Source organism: Microtus oregoni, unplaced genomic scaffold (genome assembly GCF_018167655.1).
Source record: "Microtus oregoni isolate MIOR12 unplaced genomic scaffold, Mior012 000018F_ref0000195, whole genome shotgun sequence".
NCBI classification, from domain to species: domain Eukaryota; kingdom Metazoa; phylum Chordata; class Mammalia; order Rodentia; family Cricetidae; genus Microtus; species Microtus oregoni.
The window spans coordinates 27410692-27431193 of NW_024543077.1; the positions used below are offsets into that span (position 1 = coordinate 27410692).

Below are 20502 nucleotides of genomic sequence, written 5' to 3' on the forward strand. Positions count from 1 at the left end.
GAAGATCTAAAACAATTTTCAGTTGGCAAGTGACTTAAGGTGAATCTGAACTAGGATTCTGGTGTCAGCACACTGTGTTCAAGCATCAACACCTCAGCCTTTACTACCTCCAAATATAGGAAAAGTCCCTACACACAAGTCTTTGTGGAACTTTCTTTCTGTAAAATAGAGGGTTTTTTTTCCCCCTTTTTGTTTGTTTTGGTTTTGGTTTCTGAGACAGGGTTTCTCTGTGTAGCGCTGGCTACTCTGTAGACTAGGCTGGCCTTGGACTAACAAAATCCAGCTGTCTCCACCTCCTGATTGCTGGGATTAAATGTGTGCACCAACACTACCCAGCGAGATCTTTTCTTTTTAAAATACTCATATAAGGAGTGAGATAAAGATTTTAAAAAAGATGATTCGGGCAAGGTATTCTGTGTGCTTCGCCCTCAAAAAAAATTCTGTTTAAAATAACTGACTCATCCTTTCAAAGTGGAAAAGAGCCCAAGAAAAAAAGACTCTCTGTCCAGCTAAGTTTAGAACCCACGCTGAGCTGGAACACCAACTTTGCCAAACTACTGTAATTGGAATTCCAAGTATAGCACCTTCAGAATGGAAATTCCAGCCCATCTCATATTCAAAAAGAAACATTCCCTCTTTCTCTCTAAATTTATAGGCCCATTTATTTTCTGGGTACCCTTTCAAAATGCTCCACCAGACCCCTGTGAAGTCTGCGGGAGCTCTACAAACTGTCTTCCCTGAATAACAAACAGGCTTGGGTTCAGCTCTGCCTTTCCCTCCCGACGGCTGCATTCCATGGCTTTGCACAGAGAGCCAAGTTCTCAAATATTAATTGATCCCCGATCAGCCTTTGATCCCAAAGGCATGAGTCATCATTGACCAAGACACAGGTCTCCTCAGAGATGTTTCATTACTATTGATTCTTCAAAGCCTGTGTCAAAATCCTAGCAACAGAATCAGAGAGTGGTAATTGGTGAGATCAAAGAGCAAACTGAAGAGGGGCAGAAGACGAACAGGCTCTGACCCTCTTATTTTCACATTTACATCTCTATGTGATGGCAAAGGCTGAAATGAACTGGAAGTGTGCCCGACGGGCAGGACAACCACAGCACAGGTCTCCTCCCTAGCTGTCACCACAAGAGAGGAAGCTGACAAACAGGAGGGCTCAGAACAACCCGGTCAACACTGGCGAACATACTTGGCAAGCATGCTCTGAATTTCAAGTGGACACAAATGAGCCCCTCCAAATTTAAGAAATCCATCAGTTTGGTTATTTGGATTTACTACTTCCCAGTAAATAATTCAAGGGTGGTTACAAAAAAATGGATAATTAATCATAATAATGTAGGTTAACTCACTCTTCTTTGAAATACTGAGACCAAAGTGTTTTCAAATTTCAAATATTGTCAGATTTTTTTAGTATTTGCATGCATATCCCTTGGATATGGGATTCGAGTGTAAACATTAAATTCATTGATGTTTCATATGCACCTTATAAGTACAGACTAAGATAGGTTCGTGCAATGCTGTTAGTGTCTCTGTGTTTTGACCATAACCTATCACATGACTTCAGGTCCAGTGAGGAGGAAAATACAACCAACAACTCAAGCAAACTCATTAACGGAGGAATCTGTAGGACATGTAAACTATATCCCAATAAAACTGTTAAGATATCTGTGGTTTCTAATACATGAAAAATATACATTAAGACCACAAGGTGATAATAGCAATCCCAAGAATTTTAATTGGTGGCAAGCGCCCATGAAATCAGCACTAGAAATCCTGATGTCTGAGGGTCACGAGTTCAAGGACAGCCTGATCTACAGAGTAAGCACCTGCCACAGGCAAAAAGGCAAGGTACCACACAATACATACAGATGCAGCTTCAATGTGCTTAAACAAAGGAGACGCTTCGGAAACTGACAACATTCTTCTCAGTTTTCCCTACTGGGATTCCTGAACCAAACTCAAGATACACTTTTAGTGTCCACACCAAATTCAAGAATTATCTACGTTTGTTAGGAGGGGGTCTTAACCAGACAGCTGATGATTCTGCACAAGTATCTCCAGTTCAGGCTGGTCCTGCATCTTACTGTCACTAAGGTGATATCAATCTTACAAGCATCTGCATCCTTGTATGAGAACAACAACTGTGGGCAAACTGTAGTGATGCCGGCTCGTAAACCCAGGAGTCCAAACAGGGGCCTGGACAGTGAGGTCGACGAGACTCAGCAGCTCTGCCTCCTCATGGAAAACATCCTTCAGATGTGAAATATTTATGCTCCTCTGAGAATCCAAACAAACGAGCATCAAATTTCAAAACAAATGATCATTATTTAGCGATCTTGATAAGAAATCTCACAAAATCTTACCTATAAAGCTTTCTATTTTGAGTTTAAATCCAATATCTTCATTCTTACAGGTTCTATTTGCACATTTTCCCCCACAGACACACAGATTACAGAAGAAATAACTACCAAATAGCTTTAATAAACCCACTTACAACTTACAGTTCACAGGGCTACTGCAACATGCATCACCCCCTAACCCTCAGTCACCAGCCTGCCGTTCCTTTCTGTGTCTACTAAGGCAACTCACGAAGCCATTAGGTATGCGTGTGCTTACCTACAGAGGAGGAATCATACATTCATCCAGACTGGCATGGGAAGCTGACTCCACAGGAACACACACCACCACAACACCAATACACATACATCGCAGGACATAGGCACAAAAAGGCTAAGCATAAAATCTTTATGTCTGTGATAAACACACAGCCTGGAACCCAGTGGAAAACAAAAGGCTGCATTTGAGGAACTCATATGCCAGCCAGAGGCCCTATGTAGAAGCAAGAAATCCAGGATGCAGGCTTAGGATGCTTTGGGTAAGACTGGCTGCAGGTTCTCTCATCTGTACCCACTGACGCACATGTCCCTGCAGACAGATAGCTCTAAGAAACTGGAAGGCAAGACATATCAGACCGCTCAGCACTCAGTACAGGTGCAAAACTTTTGGGTTATCTCCTGTCCTCCTTTTACATGGTGACTCAGAAGCCATGAAGATACACATTAGCAGACCCCAGGGGCATGTCTCAAAGTTGCAGACTTGGGTGCACGGACTTGGCTAAGTTCCAGTTCTAATAATTATATTCTGTTTCCTGAAATTGCCCAGATGTTTCACCTAGTTATAGCCTCATTCTTTTTTTTTATTTTACCTTTTCAAGAAAAAAAAAGTGGGAAGATTCTCTGTGAATCCCCCCACATCCCATCTTGCAGATACAGAAGAAAAGGCCAATGTGACATGTGACCAAATTAATGGCAGTTTTGGTCATGAATGAGATGCTGGATGTGTGTGAACCTGCACATGGGGCCAGCTTCAGAGGACCGGAAGAAGACATCAGAGAGAGTAGAGGCCCCTGTAGATGAAATGAGGCAACTGTGTTGTGCTATCTCTGTGGGATAATGACCGCACAGGTGGCCCCTATAGCTACAGAGGACTGTCTAATCATCTATTCTTCAGGCAACTGAAGAAAATACTGAGCTCTCCTTGCAAGTGCGTGCATTTGAATACTGTGGATCTAACCATTCTTTCATGGTTTGGACAGGGGCCATCAGCAGAGACCCAGGAAATGTAGCAACTTGCCAAGTTCTTTGCATGCCAGGCATTCTAAAAATAAAGTAGGCTGCCATCGCTCAGATGGCCAAAAATGTTAACTCTGAAAGTATCACTCTTGAGAAAGGATACAGGGGAAATCAAAAGTTCATGAATCATTGGTAGGATGCAAACTGACAGTATCAGTCTTGGGAAAGGATACAGGAGAAATAAAATATCCACACACCATTGGTGGGATGCAAACTTACAGTATCAGTCTTGGGAAAGGATACAGGGGAAATAAAATGTTCATGCACCATTGGTGGGATGTAAACTTACACTATCATCAGTATTGAGAAAGGATACAGGGGAAATAAAATATCCACACACCATTGGTGGGATGCAAATTGGTTCAGATACTTCTCACAGCAATTTGGGAGCAACTGATAAATCTAACACCGCATCTCCCCACATTCCTGGAACTTGGCTTCTTAGACATATACACATATTTTTTTCTATGGACACACACACATGCTGAATCATAGTAATAATTTTAATAAACAAAAACAGAGGAGGAGGAGTCACCAAATGTTCAAAAATAAGTACAAGCTGTGCTATGTTCCTATGGCTGAATGCTAAGGATTCATCTTAAAAATGTAAGTGGAAAGAGGGAGAAAACCCAGATAAGACTATGCTAGCTCTCCATATCCACAAACTGCCTATGCCGACTCAGTGAACATGAACAGAAACAATCAGGAACAAAGGAGTCTTTACAGAGAGTATATACCATGGTCCCTCCCTGCCACATTTACTATTACAAAGCCTTTACATTGTACTTGTTGTATTAAGTAGCTAAGAAACGATTCAAAGATTCAAGGAGGATGCAAAGACTGTGTCCCGCTCCTATTAGGGCATCCATGGGTTCTGTGTACCAACTGTCAGTGGGCATTATGGAACAGAAACACAGAAAAATGTAGACAAATGAATACCACTTATTAGAATATATGGAAGGCAAAACCAACAGTGTTGCTATAACTAACATTATGAACACATACTGCTTATGAGAAACATAGTTCACACAAGTACAAACACATACATACACACATGCATTCACACATATACACATACACCCACACAGATACATATATGTACACATGCATATTCATACATACACATGCATACAGATATACATACACATAAACCCACATGCAAGCACATATACATACGTCTGTGTGTGTGTGTGTGTGTACACATATACATATACAGGTTGTTTTTTGTGGTTCACTACCCAGCATAGTAGATTCCTTAAAAAAAAAAATCCAGGCCTGGATCCCATAACAATGGGAATATTACCCCTACTTTCCTGAATTACATCAACTGATTGAAGGGAGTAGGCATTTGACCCATTCTGAATGATCCTGTCCAGGTTTTGTACCTAAGGCAAGGACGGAAAGGTTCAAGAGCAGTGGAGAAGTTCCAGATCCTGGACAAACAGCCACCTCCCAAGGGCCAAGAGGCGGATATATAGCCAGCTCCTTTGCCACGGTGGGATCTGCGGTCTGCTTACTTGGCCTCAGCATCATCTCAGCTTTCTATAAAGGTCCTTTCTCCCATACTGAACATTTGTAAAGTACAAAGTTGTAAAGAGAAGGGACAGGCAAATCTGGCGCTGACAGATGGCTAAGGAAGGGACTTTATATTCAGTAGGTACTAAGTCTATTGGGCCCATACTGTTTGGAACTGTGTGATAAAAACTTGGGAACAGGGATAGAAACATCCTTGATTTGGGAATGGAATGTGCCAACCTGCCACATTTAATTCTGTGCTAATATTGAAAATAGAAATCCAAATGTCCCTCACACCTGCTTTGCATTTTCAGAGCTATCAAAGTATCTGCATTTGCACACCAACTTCACACAGCGGTGCATCCACAGCTGGACCCGCATCCAGAGCCTGCCACGAAACTCTTGGCAGGACAGCGTCTCTCTAGGTTTCCTCCCGTCTTTCGGTCTATGGTGTAAATGTGTCCCAGTGATGAACCCCAACATTTAAAAACAAAGTTACTTACTGCATGGATGTCCTAACACCTTAACTTCATCAATAGCAAGGTAGCCTTGGTGTCCAGAGGTTACCACTTCAAAAATCACCTGGAAAATTAAGAGAGATTGACACATGATTAATAAAAACTCAGAGAGAGAAACTGGAGTTCATCCTAAAGGTGAGAAACGCAAAACAGCCACCCATTGGCTCCTACCTCTACCTCAGTCCAAAAAGGCGATCCTGCCTCCAGGAGTCTCAGAATGAGACTGAGACCGAAAGTTGTCTCCTCCCGTTTATAATTCCCTCTAGGGGTGGGATTAAAGGTGTGCATCACTGGAATTAAAGGCGCCACCCAGTTTCTACGGCAACTAGTGTGACTACTGGGATAAAGGTGTGTGTCACCACTGCCTTGTCTGTAAGGCTGACCAGTGGTTCTACTATCTGATCTTCAGGCAAGTTTTATTTATTAACACACAAATGAAAGGCCAACACAGAGATTAATGTTTTCCACTCATTTCTGTAAGGATTTTAGCAAGAGTCTCCTCTATTATGAGGAATAAGTGTTCACTCATCCCTCCATTTATTTTGCCCAACAACTGAAAAGGAGTTGGTGGCTAACACCTGCCTACCAGTGTTCCAGGCTCTAAACCTCAAGTACAAGTAAGGCTGAACCCGGTCTAGTCCAAGGAGGCAAAAGGGCAGAGGCGGGGTTGGGCAGCACCTGCCTAAGGAATCACCTATGCGGTGATGCGAACCCACGGGTGAGGATGGATATGGGAAGAAAGCACTTTGGAGTCATTCTGAAGAATGGAGTGAAGTACCAAGGTCTTAAAGAAATCAGAAAACTGAAACGATGCTATATAAACTGTCACACAAAATAATACGGTTTTCCTATCGTGATACCCATTCCCCCACACACATATTGTAATATCTTTATTGAGAGGCAAAGTTAAGATCGGAATTTCTTTAAAAAACATTTCTGAAAGTGACTGACCAGAATGAGACATTTGGGATTCTAGGTTTTTACACTTCAGAGGAAGATGGATGAGAGGGAGGACTAAGGAAGAGGTAGGATGAGGGGGAGGGCTAAGAAAGAGATGGGATGAGGGGGAGGGCTAAGAAAGAGGAGGAATGAGGGGGAGGGCTAGAGGAAGAGGTGGAATGAGGGGGAGGGCTAAGGAAGAGGTGGAATGAGGTGGAGGGCTAGAGGAAGAGGTGGAATGAGGGGGAGTGATGTAGGTGGGTCTTCTTTCTATGTGTTGCTTTCATTGGTTAATTAATAAAGAAACTGCTTGGCCTGATAGGTCAGAACATAGGTGGGTGGAGTAGACAGAACAGAATTCTGGGAGGAAGAAGGCAGTGAGGAAACGCCATAGCTCTCCTCTCCAAGATGGATGCAGGCTAGAATCTTTCCCGGTAAGCCACCACCTCGTGGTGCTACACAGATTATTAGAAATGGGTTAATCAAGATGTGAGAATAAGCCAATAAGAGGCTAGAACTAATGGGCCAGGCAGTGTTTAAATGAATACAATTTGTGTGTTGTTATTTCGGGGCATAAGCTAGCCAGGAGGCAGGAACGCAGCCCACTGCTCCTTCTACAGGGGAGGACTAAGGAAGAGGTGGGATGAGGGGAGGAGTGAGAGGAGACATGAAGGGTAAGAGCTTGTTTTAGGAGAGCCACACTATTCGAGAATTATGAAAAATTTAGAAAACCATGGGAAAACAAACTTGAAGAACAAGAGTAGTAGAGGAAGAGAAAAGCAAAGAAAAAAGAGAAAGAAAGAAGGAAGGCATGGAGGAGGGACGGGAGAAATCAAAGTAGCAGCTCCCTTAAGAAAAGTGCGGAGCACTTAGGATGGCTAAGGGCGATGCCCTAGATTGATGACTATAGCACCCCTTTATGCCTGCACGTGTTTTGCGAGGGTATTTCTTGAGTGGGATAAGTAATTGGGACATTGATGCTAAACGTGGGTGGCATAATCTCCCAGGTTGGGGGTCCAGATGGAGAAGAGGGGAAGCAGGAAGTCTGGAAGGCAGGCACCCCCTTCTCAGCTTCTTGGTTGCCACAGTGGCAGCTGCTCCGTCCTACTTATCCTCACCGCAGTGAGGTGACAAGAGGAGTCGTCAGGAAACACGGTCACCTCTTGTCTATGTCTATGCTGTCTATGGTAAGTATCTTTTACTGTGTAGCTAACAGAACCTAGCACCACTAGATAGGCTATGGACCACATACGCCCGGACCCAGCACACCACAGACCGCTACTCTGCAATGAAAAAACACTAAATATTGTCATAATCAATAGCACGGATGAATTCAGGGAATTGTGCTGAATTTAAAAAAAGGGGGGGGGGGGCAATTGTACAAGATTACACCCTACCTGATTTCATGAATGAAATAGTCTGAATTGTCAAAATTTAGGAATTGAAGCCAGACTAATGAGTGCCAGGACTAAGAGATGAGGAGAGGGCACAGGAGTAGGGTGGGTAGTCTTCAAAAAGGGCAACCTAAGTCATCACTGTTAGTTTCTCTAACAGCATTGTGTGTGTGTGTGTGTGTGTGTGTGTGTGTGTGTGTGTGTGCAGGAATACATGCATACATGCAGCAACATGCAACTTTTAGAACTAAACATTTCAACATGCCAATACCCAATTATGATAGCATACCACAATTGGCAAATTATTCCCGCTTTGGGAAACAGGGTGCCATGTCAACAGGACGACCTTCATTGGTTTTCACTGTTGTGTGTCACACTGATCACAAAGCAGTTTGGTTTGAAAAGTAATTATGTAACTATCTAAGAAGATGTTACAAGCATCATGCAGGTACCACTCCACAAACATCAGTTTATATATAGCATGATCCATACTATATTACATGAATTTTTAATTAAAAGTATTAATAAATAGAACCATATTTTCCAGAACTGTATTTCCACAGAATGAGTTGTCTGAAGCAGGCGGTGAGTCTGAGTCGCAGTAATCCTCAACTCCATCTGTTTCCACACGTGGTGTTGTCATTCTTGCACACTGAGCAAAATCTTGGCTCCTAAGACTGCTTTGTTTGTGTTTATGCAAAACCAGAGACAGCAACCCACAGAACCCCAGATGGAAATGCTAAAAGCAGGGGTCCAGACTGCAAGCACGAAAACCCAGAAACCGAGGCTCGCAGCTCTGCACCAGAAAGCCCTGATAATAAAACATAACCCACTCGGGGGAGAGAAGGGCCCTGCAGAAGAGCAGAGATGAAATAAAACTCTGTCCTGTTCACGAGTTTAATATGTTGTTTTCCACTGATGAGCCAACGGAAAAGAAGAACTGCCTAGATATTCCTGCGGTGGGACCGGGATAATTTATTTCTCTATGTCTAAGTTCTGTAAGAGGATGAACGAGGGACAGAAGATGGATGTCAGAAGCAGGCATAAGAAAATAATTTTGAGGCCCAAAAAGCAGTTCTGGCTAAGAGTGGCCAGCTGCAGCACCAGAGGTGACACAAGGGGCTGTGGAGAGAGCTGCCAGGGGGCTCAGGGAAGTGGCACCTGCGCACTCCAGCCAGGGAAACCGGTGGGATAACTGCACACTCTCCCTGTCCCTCAGCTCCTCCAGTGCAATCTCCCAGTCTCATCCCCAGTCTCCTCGCTCTGTGCCCCATTCCCAGGGGACTAAGCAGATCCGGATGGAATACTTCATGTTCCTACAGCGGGTAACCGCCCCTCAGTCTGTCCCCCACCCAACCTATCCCACCCTCAGTTCTAAGTGTCTGATGGCCACACCTAGAATCACATTTCATCTGAACACCCTGGGGCCACACCTATAAAAATCCCAGAAGAATTTCCTACCAAGAAATACACAACCACACTTCCTTAAGAACCAGAGCGGGTAACAGAAACCAAGAAACAAAATACCCACCCAGTGAAGATAAGACCAGATAGCTACACCTAGAATCACAATCCTGCCAAGCCCAGGTGTGTAAATGTCAGTGTACAAACACAGTAACAGCCAGGACAATATGTCTACACTAGAGCCCAGCAACCTTGCCACAACCCCAACCTATAATATAGAGTTCATTGTTAAATATTGTGGATATTTTAAAAATTCCCAATATATAATTCCAGGTTGCTTTTTGTAAAGACTATATTTGTTTACATAATCACCATAAATATATGAGAGACTATTTCATTTTCCATCAACACACAGTGTTTTAATTTGGCAATGTTTTAAAATGTGAATGTCATAAATTTGATATATTGTTATTATCTGGACATATCTGCACACTGTGGAGAAAGGAAAAGAAACCCAGATCAAAGGCACAAAAATATATTCAACGAAATCACAAAAGAATACATTCCTAACCTGAAGGAGATGGTATGAAGGTATAAGAAGCATATAAGACACCAAATAGATTAGGCCAGAAAAGGAAGTCACCATATATAACATTAACCATGGTTACATAGTTTGGTAACCATGTAATGAATGTAATCAACATATAGATAAACACTTTCAGCAAAGTAGCTGGACAAAAAAATTAACTCACAAAAATCTGTAGTCCTCCATATATAAAGGACAAATGAAATGAGAAAGAAATCAAGGAAACATATAATAACCTTAAACAATTTAAAATATCGTGGGGTAACACTGTAACCAAGAAAGTGAAAGACTTATATGATAAAAACTTTAAGACACTGAAGAAACTGAAGAAGATATAGGAAGGAAAGACTTCCCATGTTCATGGTTGGTAGGATTAAATATAGTAAAAAATGGCTATTCTATCAAAAGCAATCTATAGATTCAAGGCAATCCCTACCAAAATTCCCACAAAATTCATAGACCTTGAAAAGACAATTTTAAGCTTCATATGGAAACACACAAAAAAAACAGGATGGCGAAAGTATTCCTAATCATAAAACAGCTGCTGAAGGATTAACTACCCTTGGTTTCAATTTATACTACAGAGCTATGGTAATAAAAACAGTATATTATTGACACTAAACAGACATGTTGATCAATGGATTCAAAATGAAGACCCAGATATAAACCCACAGACCCATGGACACATTATTTAAAAAAATATTTTTAATAATTCATTTTATTTTTATTTCATGCAATTGATATTTTGCCTGAATGTATGTGTCAGGATGCCAGATCTTGGGGTTACAGACAGTTGTGAGCTGCCATGTGGGTGCTGGAAATTGAACCTGGGTCCCCTGGAAGAGCAGCATGTCCTCTTAACTGCTGAGCCATCTCTCCAGCCCCTGGATGTCTAATTTTTGATAAAGAAGCCAGAAATATACAATGGAAAAAAGACGGCATCTTCAACAAATGATACTAGTCAAACCACATAGAAGAATACAAATGGCCCCATATTTATCACCCTGTACAAAACTCAACTCCAATGAACCAAAGACCTCAACATAAAACTAGATATACTGAACCTAACAGAAGAAAAAGTGAACAATATCCTTGAACTCACTGGCACAGGACAAGTCTTTTCTTTCTGAAGAGAACACCATTAGCACAGGCACAAAGATCAAGAATCAATTAATGTGTTATCATGGCACAGCAAAGAACACGGCCATTTGGATACAGTGGCAGCCTACAAAATGGGTAAAGATTTTCTACCAACTGCACATGTGACAGAGGGCTAATATATGAACTAAAAAAAAAAAAACCTAGATAAAGAAAACAAATAGCCCAATTAAAAACAGGGAACAGATCTGAACAGAGAATTCTCAAAAGTGAGAATCAAATGGCTAAGAAACACTTAAACGATCAACATCCTTAGCCACCAGGGAAATGCAAATCAAAACTACTTTGAGATGTAACTTGGTTTATTGATTTTAGCCATTCTGACAGATACAAGACGAAATCTCGAAGTTCGTTTTGTATCTGTCAGAATGTCTAAAATCAATAAAAACAAGTAACAGTTCATGTTGGTGAGGATGTAGAGTAAGGGGAACACTCCTCCACTGCTGGCGGGAGTACAAACTTGTATAGCCAGTATGAAAATCAGTTTGGCAGATTTTCAGGAAGATAGGAATTGATCTACCTCACGATCCAGCTGTAACACAAGATCCAACTATATACCCAAAGGACACTTAATCCTACCATACAGACACTTGGCTAGATATGTGCATTGCTGCACTGTTCACAGAAGCCAGAAATTAAAAACTCCCTAGTTGCGCCTCAACAGAAAATTGGATAAAGAAAATGTGGTACATTTATACAATGGAGTATTACTCAGTCATTAAAAAATGAAACCAGTGGGTGGTGGTGGCACACACCTTTAATTCCAGCACTCAGGAGGCAGAGGTAGGCAGATCTCTGTGAGTTAGAGTTCACCATGATCTACAGAGTGAATTTTAGTATAGGCTCCAACGCTACAAAGAAACCCTATCTCAAAAAACAAACAAACAAAAAACGAAACCAAAACAAAACAAAAACCCAAAAATGAAATCATGAAATTTGCAGGTAAATGGATAGAAGTAGAAAAAATCATCCTGAATGAGGTAACCAAGACCCAGGAAGAGAAAATATTTGCTTATATGAGGATATTAGCTGTTAAGTCAATGATAACCAAGCTATAACCCATAGAACAATAGTGTATAGATAGATATACAGAAAGGGACAAGATATAGAGAAAGAGACAGAATGGGCTCCCTATGAAAGGGACATAGAATAGATAGCTATGGATGTATAGGAGGGTATGGGAACAGGAAGATCAAGTGAGGAGGGGGAACAGAGGGAGGGATGATGGAGAGACTATGGGGAGAGACAGGTAAAATTAAGAGCCATTTGAACAGTAGTATTAAAACCTAATACAATAGAATCTTCCTAAAATACATGAAGGTAATCTAAATAAAGTTGTCAAATAATGGGGAAGACAGAGCCTAACTAGACATCCCTTGTTACCAAAAGGAAGCTGCTAATATGAGGATTGGGTTACATCTAATTAAGTTGTTGGCCAAAGGGGTCCCATGGAATACCAAACTAACCCAGGCTGTTGCCAAGACTGTAAGTTGCTTTCCATAAACTGGTAATACCCATGCATTAAATGTGAAAAAGTTGATTTGGGTCTACATGGACCCTTCACCCATACATGCTAGCATCTTCGGTACAGAAAAGTTCTCTACCAAAAGGGAAATGTGAAGACCAACCCAGCCACTAAGCCCTTGGATCTACAATGACATCCTACCTGCTAGTCACACAAGTTGTGGGAGTAACCAACCAAAATCTAATTTGACTTAAGGTCTACTCCATGGGATGGAACCTGTATCCACACTGCTTGGGTGACCACAAACCTGAGAACAGATAGCCAAGGGACCTAGGGAAAAACCAAAGACTACTGCTATAAAAATATTTTAAGTAGGATGAAGTTTCTATGATATTAATTAAGGTAGTCATCAATCTGACTACAGGGCAAGGCCAGTTCAGGCACCCTCTCCATTACTGCTTAGGGTCTTAGCTGGGGTCATCCTTGTGGATTCCTGGGAATTTCCCTAATGCCAGGTATCTCACTAGCCCCATAATGGCTCCCTCATTCAAGGCATCTCTTTCCTTGTTCTCCCTCTCTGTATTTCCCCCATATTGACCGTCCCATTCCTCCATGTTCCTCCTTCCCCTTCCTCTCCTCCTCCCCTTCTACTCTCCCTTCAGCAACCGATGGAAGCAGATGCAGAGATCCACAGCAAGCACTGGGCTAAGCTCCTAAAGGGACAAGGGGAGGATTTGATCTGCAGACACAGGCGGCATGTTGGCATTTACCAAACACAAATGAATACATTGAAAACATCCTGTTAGCCAGGCTTGGCTTTCTTCAGGGTACTTTTAATCAAGACATTTAAAGAAAGCCTAATTTAAACTTTTATTGATTGACTAAGCAGCTCAAACACTTCTACAGTCCAGGCATCTTTTGTATTAACTATGTAGTTTTCCAAAGCCAACCGTGATGAGTACCAACTGGTCTACCACTTGGGGACCAGTAGCCTGACTCAGAAAGCTTGGATAATTTTTCTAAAGTCACACAATATTTAGCACAACTAGTATGCAACTTATAATAAGCAGATCTATAATATGTAGCACACATGTATACACCTGTATGTATGTGTATATATATATACATATATATATATATATAAAATAAAGAATACAAATATTGTGGGGTTTCTTTACTGCAGTGTTCTTGACTATGAAGATGGGGTACAGGGATAATGACATGAGCTATAAGGGAGGGTTTTTAAGCCACAGATTAAGATTTTGTTTGACATCTGAAGACATGAAAGGGGGCGGCTGACAAAGAGGATGTTTGGGGGCTCTGACTAGGTTGTTTATATGCAAATCATTCAAGAGGTAAAGGTCAATTAGACAGCCCAGGAAGCAGAAGGGATTCTCAACTAGACCTAGGGGTCTGTCCAGCACCTGTTACAACGGATGTGTGGGAGGCAGAATGAGGAAGTGAACCCCATGTTTTGTAAAACCTGATGGGCAGGGTGAATCCCTTTACATCCTGTGGTTTTCAGGGGCGACTTCCACAGTGCAGAGGTTTAGAGTCGTGTTCCAGCACATCTGACACATGACATAATTTTAACAACATAAAATCTTAAGCAAGAATTGGCAACAAATGCCAGAGGCCAAATCTGCCCTCCCACCTATTTCTACTTCGTTAGTTTATCAAGCTCAGGATCGTTTTAGAGCTTTCAATAGCAGGAGGGAAAAAATCAAAACAATATCAGAATCTGTGCGATGGAGAAGAATGATATGAAATTCCAATTTCCACATCGTCAATAAAGTTTTATTGGATCGCAGCCATGTTCAATGCATTTACATTTTGGCTTCGGCTGTTCTCAGACAACCACCAGAGAACTGACTAGTTGCCACAGAGACCGTGTGGGCCGCACAGCCTGAAATATTTACTCTCTGCTTTCAGAGCCTTTTCCTGCTTGGCTTTCCGGCACACTGCCATTTCTCTGGTTAGCAAGAAAGCACATGTCAAAAGCAATACTTTGTCACAGCTGAATACAATATGCCTGCTGCCCTAGTAATGGCAGGCAGCAACCCCACTCCACTGCTTTTGCTTCTGTTGCATTAAGTGTTATTTTAAAAGCCCACCATGGCTTGGAATATCATAACCAAGGTTCTAAGACACATAATTGCAACCTGTCAAAACTAAACAATAAACGCTAATTATTTTACAGAACACCCCCACCCCGGCATGTTGTACAAAGTAAAACAAAATCCAATGCACAAGTCAAAATTTTCTCTATATAAAAAGAACTACTGAGAAAATGTAATACTTAAACATTAATGTCTCAGCTTCATTCCTGTGTCCTGCTGAACTGCCTACCATCAGGGGGTTTGGAGCACACACTACTGTCTGCTTGCTGCTCTAGTTCTATTCTATGGCTACAGAGAGATGAAACACCCTATTCAAAACCAGCTCCGGGGAGCAAAGAGTTTATTTCAACTTATACTTGCATGCCACAACCCATTGCTGAGGCAGGACAGGAACTTGAAGCAGACATGTCTTAGGGTTACTATGGCTATGAAATATCTATGACCAAAAGCCAGTTGGGAAGGAAAGGGTTTATTTGGCTGATATATCCTGAATCACAGCCTGCTGAGAAAAAGCTGGAACTCAGACCAGGCAGGGACCTGGAGGCAGGAGCTGAGGCAAAGGCCGTGGACAGATGCTGCTGACTGGCTTGTTCTGCCTGCTTTTTTCTAGATACCCAGGACCACCAGGCCAGGGACAGCGCCACCCACAATGGGATGGGCCCTGCCCCATTAATAACTAATTCAGAGAATGCCCGACACGTTTGTCTAAAACCTGATTTAACAGAGGCGTTTTCTTAAGTGAACTCACCTCCTCTAAGATGGCTCCAGCTTGTGTAGAGTTGACAAGACTACCCAGAGAGAAGGCACTGAGGAACAATGTTTGCTTGGCTCCTTCCTGCAGGCTCCTGCTTAGCTAGCTTTCTCTGCAGTCTAGGAGAACTTGCCCAGGGATGGAACCACCCACGGTGCTGGCCCCTCCTCCATCAGTTAACAATGAAGATAATCCCTCACAGACATGCCCACAGACCAATGTGTTCAACAGTATTTCTCCTTAATAGATGCTTCCCTCTCAGCTGACTCCTGGCTGCGCCAAACTGAAAACTAAAGATAACTAAGACATTTGGCTTTTAACAAAACACACATTTCATGTGTAAATGTGTATCTTAGTTTGGGTCTTTGCGGCTGTGGAAAAAAAAACACCATGACGAAATGCAATTTGGGGAAGGGTTTATTTGGCTTCCACAACTCAGTCATACTCTATCAGTGAAGGAGGCCATGGCAGAAACTTCTGGCAGGAATCAAAAGGCAGGAAATAAAGCAGAGAGGATGAAAAAAATGCTGGTTACAGGCTCACTTCCCATGGCTTGCTCAGCTTGCTTTCTTATACAACCTAGGACAACCTAGCTCCAGGATTCCCCCAACTCCACCTCCCCAGGGACGGGATTACAAGAGCACACCACTGCACTGGGTTTTTTACTTAGGTTGTGGGGATCTAAATTTGTGGCAAGAAAGTTACAGTCAGACATTTTTCTGGTGCCCCCCCCCCAATCTGTTGTGTTTTTTTTTTTAAAAAATAGAAAGCCATTACCCTCTAGCCCCATCTACACTGTGATTATATGACAGAATCAGAGCCATCCTTATTGCAGAATAATTTTATTGCAGTATTTAATTTTACGTCTTCTTTGTTTCTTGGGATTGGCTTAATGGAAAATACAATCCAGCTTTAATACTTAGCAATTCTTTGCCCAGTAAAACTGCAACCTCCCTAAATTTCTATGTAACCCTCAGATTAATCCTTGCAACATGTTAATGGTCATTTGTGGAGATGTAGAGAGTAGCAAAGATCTGAATTGCCCAATACACAGAGTCCTAATTAAAGTCAAGCAAGGCAATGCGCTGTCTCTTGAAAGCTTTCATATGGTTAGAAAAAACATAAAGTCTCCTTATGATGGCCTTCGTCTTTCACAGTTGGGATATCTGTATTAGTGGTTTCACATTTTAAAATGGCCCCAAATGTAGTGTTGAAATGCTGTCGGCAACTGATCTTAAGCATAAGAGGCTCTTGATGGGACCTATAGGGGAAGCATTTGTGCTAAATAAGGTTTTCCCAGGCAAGAGGAGTTGTGCTGTTATAAGTTCAGCACAATACAAATTAACATAGTGACCCATGAATTGAGGGCTGACCAAACACAATGTGACCAGAGGTTTAACTACAAAAGCAATGGTACAGTGCAGGAAGCCTCCCGCATCCTTTGGTTCTATAGCTACAAACTCAATTGAAGATGGGAAATATCTTAATACAAACACACAGGTCTGTATGAGACACGCACCGACTTCGGATGCTATCTTTGTTCCACATGAGATTGGGCACGTTCAGGGTGGTATGATGCAACACTGCTCTCGTTATACCAATAACAGCAGAACATCTATTTATATAGCATGGCACTGTGATAGTAGTGATTATAAGTAATCCAGACAGGATTTAAGGATTCAGATCCCAGGAGGATATGCCTGGGTTACATGCAAATATGCTAACTATGCTAAAGAAAGAACTTGAGCCTCCACAGATCTGAGTACAGGCAAAGGGGATGCATGTGGTCAGTGCTCCAGACCCAGTCCCTCAAGGGAGATGACTGTATGCACCAAGTCGGTATTCTATGACTGCAGAACCTCACTACTACACAGATTGAGAATTCCCTGTAGTAGTGTTTGGGTTATTTTAGATCCCTGCATCTTTTCATCAGATTCTTCCTGATGGTTCGCATATCTACAACCGGGAGACCAATTCAATACTCACTAATTCTCCCCACTAACATCTCAGCAGACGGATACTGCTTTCCCCACAGTCCTCAGAGATTTTGGGGACAGTCATTTGCTCCCAGATCAGCTGGGTCACTGGGTGTGCTCTACTTTGCCCTCCAGATGCCTTTCTGGCATTAATTACCCTGTGCATGGGGGGGGGGTGGCAACCCCTCTGATGTGGGAGTGTCATATATCAATCTGTTGATTTCATTGGTTAAGCAATAAAGAAACTGCTTGGCCCCGATAGGTTAAAACATAGGTGGGAGGAGTAAACAGAACAGAATGCTGGGAGGAAGAGGAAGTGAGCTCAGACTCGACAGCTCTGCTCTCTGGAGCAGAGACGCCATGCTCCCCTCTCCCGGGCAGACGCACGCAATGAAGCAAGCTGCCAGGTCAGACATGCTGAATCTTTCCCAGTAAGACCAGTGCTACAGATTATAAGAGATGGGTTGATCAGGATATGAGAATTAGCCTGTAAGGGCTAGAGCTAATGAGCCAAGCAGTGTTTAAAAGAATACAGTGTCCGTGTAATTATTTCGGGGCATAAGCTAGCAGGCGGCCGGGGTGCTGGGGACGCAGCCCCACCGCTCTTATTACTACACCCCAGGGAGCTATCTAACACTGCAGCATGCTTATCCTCCCTGCTTCAGTACAGAGCAAAGTCAGCCCCCCTCCCTGCTGCCCCATGCCCATGTGTGTGAGCAAAGACAGGGGTTTGCTCACCCACGCCAAGGGCCATGTTCAGGTGCAAACCGCCTGCCAGCTCCCTAGACACTCAGCTGAAGAGTGTGTCTGTCTTCACGTCCTAGCTGGTTTTAACTTAGATCAAACCCAAAGGCAGGTCCTACCCATTTTCTGTAAGTTTTATTCTGCATTGCCAAATGAATTAAGAAAAGACATGTAAGGGCTGGAGAGATGGCTCAGCAGTTAGGAGTGGCTACTGTTCTTGCAGAGGACCTGAGTTTAGTTCCTAGTCCTTATCGGGAAGCTCACAAATGCCTGTGACTTCAGTTCAAGGCATCTGACATGTCTGACCCCCACGGCCACCAACACTTCTGTGCACACTCACTCACACACACTCACACACAATTTAAAAATAAACCTTAAAAAAAATAGAGAAGTAGAAACACAAATCGTGAAACATCCCTGTAATGTAACAAAACCAAAGAAAGCTTTCACACTAAGAACTATGAGCAGGCTGCTTTAGCACAATGCAAGAGTCCTGCTGAGCACCCACAAACCCGTTGGTTCCATATTCATTACAGAAAAGGGGTTGAAGGTAATTCTTTTTCTAGGCGTGGTGGCACACATAAGTAATTCCAGCATCCAAGAGACTAAGGCGCCTCGGTTATATTATAATATCCACTTTCAAACAATAACAGTAGCAAAATATAAAAAAGAAAGACAACGGAGGAAAATTCTTCAGTGCTCATTTCTGTTGGGGCAGCATCAGAAAATATGTTTTGTTATATAAAGACACTCACAGGACAGCAACAGGTCAATGGAATTAATTATTGGTGCTTTGGGATGTTCTTTATCCATTTCATCTATGATTGTCAGGCTGGAGTAAGGCAATCATGACGTCACTCATGCCAGGCAAGTGCTAGACCCCTAAGCTGTACCTAAGTGAGTGTGTGTGTGCGCATGTGCGCGTGTGCGTGCATGTTGTGCGATTACGCGATGATATCTTTCCCTTTAGAAGACTATGATATGATCGCAGTTCATCTCCTTCTTATATACAGCAGGATACAAGAAAATTAAACTGGAAAACAAAACAAAAGCAGGAAATTACAAGAGACAGCTCTGATAAGCAAGCAGCAGCAGCAGCAGCCACCCGAGGTGTGAGAGTGCCCACAACAGCAGAGGTGCCTGTCTTTGATGTCAAATACAAGTCGAGAATGAGATTTAGAGACGTGGCAAATTGTAAAAAAAAAAAAAAAAAAAAAAAAAAAAAAAAAAAAAAATCAAGAGACACGGTGTGAAGATTAAAAGACCATCACACAAATTACAAAACCTCTGGAATGCAGGTCCAAGTCAATAATAAAGTGAGAGCCTCCTGGGTCCCCACTGGGTTTTTAAACCACACTGTTCATCTTGTAGAAGAGCAGAAGGCCGGGTCTGGAGCACATGCGCAGATGGGTCTGGGGCAGATGCGCAGACGCACGCCCATGCTGGAGGGACAGTTACGCCTCACTGCCACACCAGATTCTTCAGGTTGTCCCAGAGGCAGAAAGTGATTTAATTGTCCTGCACTTAGAGCAAGGGCCACAGGCACGGGATTATGTGAGCGAAGGAGGCGTGGGCTGGGTTTCAGGTGCCTGTCAATTCCGCATCTCCCCAGCATGCTTCAGGGAACAGACTCATGCGACGCTCTGGAAAAGTCACAGCTGATGCCAGACTCCAGCTGCGCCCACTCCTGCCCTGTCCCCTCCTGGAGTCTCAGAAACACACCTGGGTCCCTAGCCAACCTATACAACAAGACTCCGTTCACCTTGACTAAACCTCGCTTCTTCTACAGCTGCTAGAGGAGCAGAACGCAGTTCTAGAAACCCCTTCTCTAGGTAGCCATTGCGTCCAGGCTTCTGGGCACTTCGAAACTTGGGAGAAAAATGAGTGGGCAGATGGCAGACACGGTATAGAAACCCAGGCGGCTGTGCAGGGAATAATAGTTGACGCTAAACGTGAAGGGGTGGGTAAGATCGAACCATTCCTATTCCCTCAACTCCTCATTTACCAGCAAAAGCTGGCAGCTGGCAAAGGGGAAAGCTTGGTTTAGCCTCCCCGGCTTACAGACTCCTTTGTGCCCTTCCTACAAAAGAATTGGAAGTAGAGCCTAGACATTCACTCCTAATCTTCTCCCAGGGCCATCAGCACACCTAAGAAACCTGATTCAATGGGGGGATGCCAGGGAATCATCACCCTCCTATTTGATGGCCCCAGCCCCACTTTTTCCTGTTTATAGATGGAGCTCCCAATCCCTTTCAGGGAGGGGCAGGCCAGGAACGGGTTCCCAGGCTACC

The 20502-nt window shown here is 42.9% G+C and overlaps 1 protein-coding gene across 8 annotated transcripts in view; it reads right to left on the reverse strand.

Annotated features, from left to right (window-relative positions):
• LOC121458873 (receptor-type tyrosine-protein phosphatase mu) overlaps nucleotides 1-20502 on the reverse strand; it is a 701969-nt gene that overhangs the window by 409446 nt on the left and 272021 nt on the right. For all 8 annotated transcript variants that reach the window (XM_041668223.1, XM_041668222.1, XM_041668220.1 and 5 more), the window contains exon 4: nucleotides 5660-5738. In XM_041668223.1, the coding sequence (XP_041524157.1) occupies nucleotides 5660-5738 (79 nt within the window). The remainder of the gene's footprint in view (nucleotides 1-5659; nucleotides 5739-20502) is intronic.